The sequence below is a fragment of the Anarhichas minor genome, unplaced genomic scaffold (assembly GCF_050575085.1).
Source record: "Anarhichas minor isolate MPS153535 unplaced genomic scaffold, ASM5057508v1 ptg000045l, whole genome shotgun sequence".
In the NCBI taxonomy this organism is placed as follows: domain Eukaryota; kingdom Metazoa; phylum Chordata; class Actinopteri; order Perciformes; family Anarhichadidae; genus Anarhichas; species Anarhichas minor.
In genome coordinates this window covers 6,756,881-6,767,522 of record NW_027466491.1, presented here as the reverse complement: position 1 = coordinate 6,767,522, position 10,642 = coordinate 6,756,881, and the positions used below count along the sequence as shown (strand labels likewise).

General features: G+C 46.1%; 2 protein-coding genes across 6 annotated transcripts; both read left to right on the top strand.

Moving 5' to 3' along the window:
• Window positions 1-152: 152 nt before the first annotated feature.
• On the top strand, window positions 153-4,967 carry LOC142971032 (uncharacterized). 4 transcript variants are annotated; one of them, XM_076111616.1, is made up of 9 exons: window positions 153-301; window positions 702-904; window positions 988-1,089; window positions 1,167-1,262; window positions 1,347-1,457; window positions 1,538-1,655; window positions 1,831-2,608; window positions 2,947-3,005; window positions 3,102-4,967. In XM_076111616.1, exons 1-9 carry the CDS (start codon window positions 268-270, stop codon window positions 4,622-4,624), a joined length of 3,024 nt encoding a protein of 1,007 aa, XP_075967731.1. In that variant the 5' UTR covers window positions 153-267; the 3' UTR covers window positions 4,625-4,967. The 4 variants fall into 4 exon arrangements, with proteins under 4 accessions (XP_075967731.1, XP_075967733.1, XP_075967732.1 ...); XM_076111617.1 differs by lacking the exon at window positions 153-301 and adding an exon at window positions 406-560; XM_076111618.1 differs by lacking the exon at window positions 1,538-1,655 and having other exon boundaries at window positions 1,172-1,262.
• Window positions 4,968-5,711: 744 nt separating this feature from the next.
• Window positions 5,712-10,093, top strand: LOC142971034 (tetraspanin-7-like). Of its 2 annotated transcripts, XM_076111623.1 has the most exons (2): window positions 5,712-7,387; window positions 7,475-10,093. In XM_076111623.1, exons 1-2 carry the CDS (start codon window positions 6,994-6,996, stop codon window positions 8,080-8,082), a joined length of 1,002 nt encoding a protein of 333 aa, XP_075967738.1. In that variant the 5' UTR covers window positions 5,712-6,993; the 3' UTR covers window positions 8,083-10,093. The 2 variants fall into 2 exon arrangements, with proteins under 2 accessions (XP_075967738.1, XP_075967737.1); XM_076111622.1 differs by having other exon boundaries at window positions 5,712-10,093.
• Window positions 10,094-10,642: the final 549 nt, after the last annotated feature.

Sequence of the window (10,642 nt, the reverse complement as noted above, 5' to 3'; positions counted from 1 at the left end):
TAAAAACTATTAACCCTTACTTGTTTTACTTTACGAACAGATGCTAAACTTAAAGTACCTGTATGTCATAGATTCTTACGCATGTCTTATTACAGGACAGGGATTGGATGTGTAGCGCAGTCACAGCGGACTTTTATTTTGAAAAGAGGAAACGCAAGAGTTGAGGAAACGGGTGCTTGCGTACTAACAGCGCATGTTAGCTATAAAAAAATAATCAAACATTATTTTACATTTGTTTATCAGCACCACGGGATACATATTGCACGAATGGAGGTTGTTGGGTCAATAGAGAAAATAAACGGTACGTATATTAATAATTAAATCCCGCTGTAATTTAGTGCAGGCTTTGTTTATGTTAGCGGGATCTGTCTATTTAATGGAAACATGCCGTTAGAAACTGGTGTTACTGCGTTAGAAATGACGTTGATAGCCAGATTCCATGCAATAATATGAATAAATAGAGTTCGTTGTTGCACAGCTGCAGATACTTTTCCAAATTGCAATTTTCAAACTCACATCAAGTAGTTTATCCAGTCATTAGACGGGTTCATAGGCTTATGGTAGGTTCTTAGTGGGGGTAGTTATAATTAGTTGTACTTTTTTAATATTTTAATTTAAATGAGTTTTGATGAGTATGTCTGGAAGTGCTCTTTGATGTCCTCTCAACAGACCACCTCTCACATTACACCTTCATGTTTCAGACCCCAGCCTACCTCTGGCATCTCTTCGCCTGCTGGTGCCCCCACTGCAGCTTCTGTCTGCAGCAATGTGGCAGCTGGCGAAGCAGAAAGATGTCGTGAATTATGAGAAGCTCCAGGAGTTTGTGTTCATGGTGACCGAGGCGGTCCCTGGACTGATCAACCACAGACAGAGAGCCCAGCTCATTCTGGGTCTAAGAGCCAGGGTGAGCAGAAGTTGTGTATTGTGTCACATTGTACATTTGTCTTTTCTAATGATTTTGCGCGTAACAATTTGTTGGTATTTCAGTTGATTCTGGAGCTTTGCAAAGGCTCGGCTCGAGGTTCTGTTGATTCTCAAGTGATCCAGAGCCATTTGGATAGACTCCCAATAACCAACGCAAACACAGATGTAAGTACAGCAAAGGAACACCTTTTATATGACAAATAATGATAATCCTTAAGTGACGTGAATCCTATCTGTGGCAGTACAGGGACGCAGAGGTGAAAACAACAGAGTCCACTTTCGTTGCTCTTGTTCAGAGCCTGCTGAAAGATCCAGTCGAGAGAGCGTATTTCTTCCAGGTCAGACGGATTTAAATACTTTCTTCATTTGAGAATACTCTCAATAAGTCCTCCAGTGAATTGACATTTAATTATCTCTTCCAGGAGGTGTTCCCAGTGGAATATGGGCCACAATACGATGCTGCTCTGCACGTCTTATTGTGGGAGCTGCTCTCAAAATTGGAAAAGCTGCTTCCGGTACCGGATTTAAAACAGGTCAGTCTGTCCATCCAGTTGTCTCAGGTTGTTTTTCCTTCTGCAAAGCGTTTGCCATTTATCACACACTGTGATTCCAGACTGCGGCCTGGCTCGGCTCGGCTCCTTCTGTGGCGGACGAATGTGTTCGGTCGTCACCTGAAGAGCTGAGGTTAATCTTCGAGCACTACAAAAGTTCAGGACAACTGAAAATGCCGTGTGAGTAGAGCTGAAATCACTAGTCGGTCGACAGAAAGTTTATGTCAATTTAAGTAAATTTGACTATTTCCTGATACTTTATAGACTCAACCAGTAGACAATTAGTTGATAAAAGTAATAATAAATTGCCTTAAAAGTTTTTCAACCAGTGATTCCTTGTCTTCTGTCCTTGTAGACGGCCCTTCGTCCACCATTGGTAGCTGCATCATGTCTGCTTTATCCATTCCGCCCTCGCAAAAGACAAACATCTCCGTCGGGCTGGAATCCATCCACAACTACGCTAATGTCCTAAACCCCGTCACTTTTGTGGGAACGGACCAGTACAGCGTTGTGGCCGTCTACACCGAAGTCGAAGTTGCCGCGTCTGAAGTAGATGAAGAAATGATCGAATCGGCTGAAGTGCAAGTTCAGACCGACTTCTACGAAGAGGAGATAGTGGCTGTGAGTGCAGAGGAGGCCGCCAGCTCGAGGGCAGAAGAAACGAGTGAAACTGTGGATGTGGCTAAAGCTCTAGAGACCTTGACGAAAACCTTTGCACTGAGGAAGGAGAGCCTCGGTCAAGATGTACTAACAGGAAAGAGTAATGATTCGTCCCTGAATGATGAGTTTGGGTTAGGAAATGCACTAGATGAAGGAAAAACACAGGAAGGACATGAAACGAGAGACCAAACTGATGAGAAAACAGAAAATGTTGAAGAGGTGGAGGAGGATTTCCAACCTGGAGGCATAGAGAGCAGTTTCAGCTCTTGTGCAGATTTAAGGGATGACCATGAATCCTTTTCTGTCCATGAGGACACGACGGATGTCCTCGGTGAGGATCCAGTCGCTGAAACTCAACAGTCTCCCGGTTCACCCAATGTGCGCCGATCCACTCGTCTACAAATGAAGATCTCACCCAGTTGGCAGGAGAAAGTCCAGAGGTCTTCCAGGGAAAGTGGGGAAGAACCGAAAATGTAATGTGATCAATATCACCAGTCTGACCAGTTTATTTCCTTTTTTGTCACTCACTGTTTTATTAGGAAGAGTTTTACAACATTACATAGTAACAGTAACAAAAAAACTAGTCTGGGAAATACATTCATGATAACAATTCTTATCATTCATGCACTCAGTGCTGCATTTCATTTCATCCCGGTTCATTTTGGAGATTTCTTTTTAGGAATAAATTGCATTTTGGTAAATCAGTGAGACAAGAGCTAGTAATTGTTGTGACACTTGAAATATTATTTCCCAAATCACAATTATTTCCTGACAGACAATTGTTAACGATTCAACATTTTTACTTCACCAGGAGCAAAGCTGATGTATCCGTTGCCCACTCTGTTATCGCCATCAAAGGAATCAACACAGGTAACATTTTGATAAGAAGAAGAGAAACATCTTGGAGTTTTTTTTAAATTATAATACACCTACTTTACTCACACTTACGTCTTTTTTAATTTGCAGGTGATGCGGACGAGATGACGTCCATCATCTTTACCTGCTCTCAGTGTCCCTTCCACAACTCGGAGGAAAACAGCCCTCCTCACTTCCACATGCAAAGTGTTCCCACTGAAGTATACAAGACTCTCTCCGGAGCCAAATTTGCTCCGTCTCCTTCTAGCACGGATGAGATTTTTACATCCATTAAACTTTTCCCCAAAGGAAACAAAGGGGAGAGCAAAGCAGAGCAGCCCGACGCTCAAAGCAAAGTAGACGTGCCTCAGCCCCAAAGCAGACGGAAGGCCCTCGCATGTGAAACGTGCGGTAAGACGTTCACCCGCTCGTCAGACGTGAGGAGACACCAGCTCACGCACACCGGAGAGAGACCCTTTCACTGCTCGCAGTGCGATCGAACCTTCCAGCACTCGTGGGATCTGGCCAAACACGAGAGCAAACACCACGGCGTGGCCATTTCCTTCTCCTGCCAGCTGTGCGGGAGCTCCTTCGCTAACCTCCGCACGCTGACGGTCCACCATAAGAAGTCTCACTCGCGAGACAGCCAGCTTCCTCAGATCTGCTCCATCTGCAGCCACAGCTTCCCGACTTCCTCGGAGCTGCTCGAGCACAGGAAGTCTCATGTCTCCGCTAAGCGCTACATCTGCCGGCAGTGCGGCGAGGGCTTCGACTCCCTGCTCGCGCGCTCCCAGCACCGGCAGGTGCATCAAGTGAAGAGTCAGTTCAAGTGTCCACATTGTGACAAGACGTACACTCGGCGCTCTGACGTCAAGAGGCATATGTCCACCCACACCGGGGAGCGGCCGTACCAGTGTAACCAGTGCAGCAAGCGGTTCTCGCTGCGCTTCATGTTCATGAAACACCTCCGTGTTCACACAGGGGAGCGGCCTTTCCAGTGCTCCCACTGCCCCAAGAGGTTCACGCTGGTGTCTGTGCTGGCCAGACACGAGAGGATGCACACGGGGGAGAAGCCTTTCCTCTGCTCTCAGTGTGGGAAGGGCTTCTTGTCACAGGGAGAGCTTTCAAAACATCACCGGTCTCATGTGGACGACAGGCCCTACTCCTGCCCTCAGTGTGACAAACGCTTCAAGAGCAAGAAAACCCAGCAGGAGCATATCGTCTCGCACACCGGCGCCCGCCCGTACCCCTGCACCTACTGCGGGAAGGGCTTCACCAAACCGTACGCGCTGACCAGACACAACCTCATTCACACGGGAGAGCGGCCGTTCCCCTGCGGACACTGCGAGAAGTCGTTCCTCACCCTCGGCGAGGCTCAGCTGCACCAGCGTATTCACACGGGCGAGAGGCCGTACCCCTGCAACGTCTGCGAGCTCAAGTTCAAGAGCTCGTCGGAGCTGGCGCGACACAGGCGAAGCCATTCGGGGTTGAAGCCGCTGAAGCCTTACTGTGAACGCTGCGCGAAAACGTTCGGGTCCAAGGCCAAGCTTAAGAAACACATGGAGAAACACGGGGAAGAGGCGGAAGCAGCGCAGTCTGTGGACTCCATCCAGCCTGAGGAATCAAATCAATAAGTGACTAATGGAGACTAGCTCATCGGTCAAATCAGGAGAGTTGTGAAAACGAACGTACGTGGTTTCAGGATGCTTGTGTTCAGATATTTAGCTTTGTCAAATGTATTAAGTGTTTATCAGGAGAGAAGCATGTGTCCACATGTCTTAACTGTACAGACTTTAGTACCAAATGATGATTGTTTGGTACTGTTGCATTCTTCAACATTTTGAGTAAATTTACAAGGTGAAAAAAAGTGTATATATATATTATGTATACATTTGTATGGTGTACTCTAGACAAGGCTCTGGTAGTACGCCATAAAACCAAAACCTGTGTAATCCCCTGCAATAAAACGTACCTTTATGAAGTGTATAATATTGTGTTTTTGCTGCAGACATAGTTTCTGTCGTGTCTGTGGTGCATCGTACTTTAGTGGAACAGTTCTCAACTTGAGGCCACGCAACGAGGAGTCACTGATAGATGGTAGAAAAACACAATTATGCTGCACAAAATTAGATTTGAGCAACACTATGCGGTTGATAGTTTTGCTTTTGAGTGGGAAAAAACGATTTGATGGATTGCCAGGACGAATTTCAATAACTCCCCCTGCAGCAGCGTCAGCAGGTAAACTTTTAATTTGTACAGTACTTTGATGTAGGTCTATAAATACCGGTTATTCCCATAAAATACAAAATACAGCTGCGGGTGGCAGCTGTATTTTGTGCTGATTAACAAATGTTAGCATGCTAACACGCCAACCAAAGATGGTGCACATGGTAAACATTATACCTGCTTAGCCTGTTAGCATGCTGATGTTAGCATTGAACACAAAGCACACTGTGCCTTAGTACAGCTCAACAGAGCAGGTAGCAGGACTGTTGACTTTTGTTTTATCATTTCAGCCTTGTAACAATTATCAAATATGAGCATAGCTTTGTTCACCACAAGCCAGAAAGGTTGGGGAACTCTACTTTAATAAGGCATTGCTTTTGTTGTGTCTGTTTCAAAAGGGCAACTCTGCAGCGACCAAAATGAGGGTTTCCCCCTCCCCGGCTGTATTTCCAATGAGCTGTCTTGGAGTTGCCTTTGAAATCTCGTCCTGCATGTGTGAGGTGATGTATTTCCTTGGTTTCTGTCCAGAGTGCACATAAAACCCAGTGAGCTGATGGTTATGGAGCAAAAATTAATTATAAACATCGTAAACACGGCTCACATTTCCTCTGCAGACCCCCAGCTGTCTGTGGTAAAAACCCTTCTGTCTTCATCCTGCCTTCTCTTGTGTCCTTCACACACCGGGTGGAGAGCAAGCTCCTTTAATCCGTCTGTGTAACCCGGTAAACACTTGAGAAATCGATATAAGAGCCATTTGTGGCCAGTCACACCTCATTGTTGAGCTGCTTTCTGCGGCCTAAACATAATTTAAAGCGTAAAGCTGTATGTAGACTAGAACAACAATCCATCTGATTACCCCCCTCTCTGTCATCATGTCAATATCATGCTTGTCCTTATAAAGACGGAGCTGTATGAACGTGTTTAATTACCTGAGAGGCTTTAATCAGCTCTGATGGGAGGGAGGCAGATGCCGAGCAGGAATCGCCAGGATTAAACTGGCTGCATCATTTAAACAAAGAGCAGTTACAGTGCAGTCTAAACCACTGGCACTTGCATGTCTTCATATCTTAATAACTATATAGTAAGTAGTGCTATAAGTATATAGTTATATAATAGGTCCATTACTCCATTAGATTTAAATAGATCACGTCCTCGACTGACACTGTTGGGCTACTAGTTTAATATTTTCATTTGACACAATATACAAAAAGTTAAACATGGGTAAAGTTTTTACATTTTACAAAGACATCACAAAGACAGTCGTAGAGTTTGCCCCAGTTCACGTATTCCACAAATGGAAGTTAAAACTCACAGTAAAAAAAATGTTAAAACTCAAAGGGATGTCTCCTCCACACCGAGAGAGGGTGTGCATGGGTGGGTTTCAGGTCCTTCCCACTGCAATCACCTCTCGCTTTGACCAGAGCGAGGTGCAGCAGCGAGCAGCCAGATGTGTGGATGTGACTATCGGCGGCGGAATTAGAAGAGCTGGTGACCATGCAGGTGGAAAGGACGCCCGAAATAAACGCATAAATACGGTGGAGACAACGAAGCTGTGGATGCAGATAACCGCACGACGCGACACCCACCGGTGTGATTTACAGTCCAGTCGGCGTTTGGGGTGTTGATGGCGGATTAATGACCAGTCATAAAGAAGTCGGGGGGATTGTGTGTTGCAGGAGAACGTTAGTGAGGCACTGATAGAAGAAGAAAGAGAGAGAGAGGAGGAGTGTGTCGAAGAGAGAGAGAGTGGGGAGTAAATAAAACCGGAGGCGAGATCATGAGCTCTGCATTGCCTTACAACTCGCTGTCAGCTCGGCCGAGTCCCAGCAGACAAGCTCTGGACTGGGAACACCAGCAGCTGGCTGTGCGACGACATTCCTCCCCGCGGGGTCTCGACCTGCTCACTCCACCTCCTCTTCCTCGCCGACCCTCCGCGATCCCCGGCTACCTGCTGTCGCCCTACCAAGAGCAGGAGGAGCAGCTCCACGAGCAGCAGCAGCGACTGTCCTTGTCCGTGTGCTCAGAGGCCTCCCTGGCGCCCCCTGCCCCTCCACCTGTGGGCGCTGCCCCACCCTGCTGCCGCCCAGTGGGAGTCATGCACCTCCTGCGCCTGGGTCTCCTGGCCTTCAGCTGCCTCTTCTGGGCAGCCGGCTTGGCCATCCTCACCCTGGGTGTGTGGGCGCAGATTTCCCTGGCGGACTACATGCTGCTGTCTGCCAACCGCTACCCCAACGCCCCTCTCATCCTTCTGTCCACAGGTGCGGCCGTCACTGCTTGGGGCTTCCTGGGCTGTCTAGGGGTGGCGGCCAACTTGCCCGCCGTGCTCAGGGCTTACGGTTTCTTTCAACTTGCTGCACTTATAGCCGGTTTGGCAGCTGGACTCTCGGGTCTCTTCTATCGCGAAGACATCGCCGGGGGATTTCGCAGCGGCTTACAGCGAGCGGTGGCCGGCTACACCGAGGACGAAGGGCGTGCTGACGCGTTAGACAGCTTGCAGAGGGCCCTGGAGTGTTGTGGAGCTGAGGGTTGGCATGACTGGCTCACGTCAGACTGGGCTATCCAGCATATGACCTTCCTGCCCAACGAGAACGGCACCTCGGTGTCCCTGCCGGACAGCTGCTGCGTGAGGCGCAAGGGCTGCAAGAATCGACCTCTTCTGTCGGATGACGTTGAAGGAGTCGCAGCAGCGGGAATCCATCCACACGGCTGCTTCCTCAAAGTCTTCAGTTTGGTCAACGACAACGTCTTCCACATTGCCGCCACCGTGATGGGATTGGCCTTCACCCAAGTCGGAGGCATCGCCCTGGCCTGTCTGCTGGCCAACAGACTGGCACCAAGACAACATGGGCGTGTGGTGGCACATTAACGGTCAATTTAAAAAATGTAGGCAACCTACGCCAAGGATTGACTGATTTGTAGATAATTAGGATTGGGAATGAGACGCTGCCCTTGAAGAGTAATGGAGTTCTAAAGTGTTGGGAGTTATGTCAGGCGTCCAGGTTTCCAGGAAACATGTCAGGAGATCAATATTAGCCGAACGTTGAAGATATTAAAAGCAAATGGGAATTTAGTGGTTAAATAAATACTCAAGGAACCAGCAATTCCTTACACTTCACAACTCTTTTACACTTTTGCCTGGTCTTCTGCACAATTAAAAAAACATAGCAAGGTGGGAGGTGTGTACATTTGATACCTGCAAAAGGAGAAGTCTGACATTTTGGGGTGGGACCACGTCGGGCAGCACACTGTAAATCTCAAAAACTAGATGGAAGTACAATGAGACTTTGTTTCAGTAATGTTTAAATATCGGCATGGATTAATGTGCTTCATGTAGAATGTAAATAAATGTTATTTAGGGTTAACTGCTGGGATTTGGTACATCTCACCACCGAATGCACAGGAATGTTCACCAGCAGTTTTCCACCTCAGATGATTCAGTCTGTGTTCAACAGATGTTCGTGTCCACACCATTTAGTTCTTCCATCACAAAAACAACACTGTGCTAGAATGGTGCGCTTAAAAAGAGCTAAATAAGCTATTTGTGTCCGTGGTATTTTGTGCTGTTTACATCTGACAGGCTGTAAATGTTGAGGTGAAATAATGACTGCTTTAAAAAAAAAAAAATGTTCTCCCAGATGTCTCTGTGTTGCTCGCGTTTGTATATTCTGAAGCACAAAGTTGATTTAAATCACTGAATATTGGGAATAACCCTTTTTATGACCCAGATGTGCAACCCTCAGTTAGCATGAAACTTTCTCTTCTTCAACATCAAACTCAAGTTGACAGATAAAAAAACTCAACATTTTTGGGGAATGCCATTCATTCGCTGTGTTGCGGGAGAGTTAGAAGAGACGAGACTAGCTGTTTCCACTTGTTTACAGTCAGTCTACGCTAAGCTAACCGTCTCCTGGCTGTAGCTTCATATTTAACCGGGGTTGCCAAGTCTCACATTGGGGACGTTTCTGTCCCGAGTAAAAGTCAGAACGCCGTTTCCTCGTGTCAAGTTTATTATTAAAAGGTTTTTCTTTCAGTTTTGCCTCTGAAATGCAAATGTCATTACGATATTTGCAGAAGGCTTTAGTTGCATTATTGCACACGTAGATGTGTACGTTCTCTAATCGTTAAAGTTAATACAAATATTTCAACAGGTTGGACTCGTACACATTTTAACTGCACAATTAGTTACTGGAGTTGTGTCAATCAACACATTTCTGCGTTTCTCAGGCTTAATCATGAATGATATATAAGATATTGTCTGCCTTTGTCGTGATATTTAGGATTATGTAGCCTGTATTAATGTTTGGGTGTTGTATTATTGTGTTTTGAGAGACGGCGGTGAACTTATTTTTGTTCCTCAAAGTACACCATAAGGATCAGATCGTCCCAATTAAAAATATTCAATCTATGCACAAAACAACAACAAAATCTGAATGTTATGAGTGGTATTGAACAGTGTGAACATGCATGACTGAAACTGTAAACTATGTCTGTCAAACAATAAACAAAAAATCTCTGCCTCGTTGCACGATGTGATATTGATAAGTGGCAACAGCATTCTTGTACTTTCATGCATGTCTAACGTCTTGTGAATCACTGAAGAGCGGTTTTGGGGGTGTTAATGTGAGTATTTTCCTCTTAGAGGTGGAAATAAGTGAAGAGTGTGTCCCTGGTCCTGACAGGTGGCAGGTTCGCACCTCCTGTTTTCATTTGAATGTGCTTTAAAAACAGCTTTAGGGCTTTACTTTATGAGGAAGGCCATGTTGGAAATGTGCCAGAGTGGTAAATTCTCAGCGCTGGGAGTGGTCCATCCTCACGGAGACCTCTGGCCGGGCCATTCTGAGTTATGGCTCACCGAACGACGTCTAATTTCTACACCACCTGAGACAACGGTGATTACATCTGCCCTTGAAGGGAGAGACACAGACGCACTGCTGAGTGTGACGAAACAAAGCAGCGTGACCTAGCATTGATTCGTTTATGGAGCGGAACATTATGAGCTACATCATCTGCTCAAATTGAGCAATATGAAGTTCACAATTCATCACAAAGATTACCTTAAAGCCGCCATATATCTACATTTAGAAACATGAAGGCTGTGGGCGGTGGCCTCAACAATGAATTTCATGGCCTAATTATAGTATTGATTAGCCTACATTATGATCTAACAAGGCTTGCGGATGCTTTCTATCTGATTACGTTGTCCTTATTAAAACTATTTTGCCTGAGGTTGCTACATCCCCACCAGAAGTTGCATCACACTGAAGTGGAGCTCTTCGAGCAGCACCTTAAGTCAGGAAAACCACAAGAGGCATTGTACTCTTAATCTTAATACCTCTGAAACCTATTTTGGGTTGGGTACTTTACTGTGCAGTATTTATGACTTCTACTCTACCAAAACAAATGCTCTAAGGAAGGGACACAAAATG

Coding starts and splice junctions, on each gene's coding strand:
- LOC142971032 (XM_076111616.1), top strand. CDS start 268: ATGGAGGTTGTTGGGTCAATAGAGAAAATAAACG. Junction 1,263..1,346: donor AGAGAGCGTATTTCTTCCAG/GTCAGACGGATT, acceptor TATCTCTTCCAG/GAGGTGTTCCCAGTGGAATA. Junction 1,656..1,830: donor AGGACAACTGAAAATGCCGT/GTGAGTAGAGCT, acceptor CTGTCCTTGTAG/ACGGCCCTTCGTCCACCATT.
- LOC142971034 (XM_076111622.1), top strand. CDS start 6,994: ATGAGCTCTGCATTGCCTTACAACTCGCTGTCAGCTCGGCCGAGTCCC.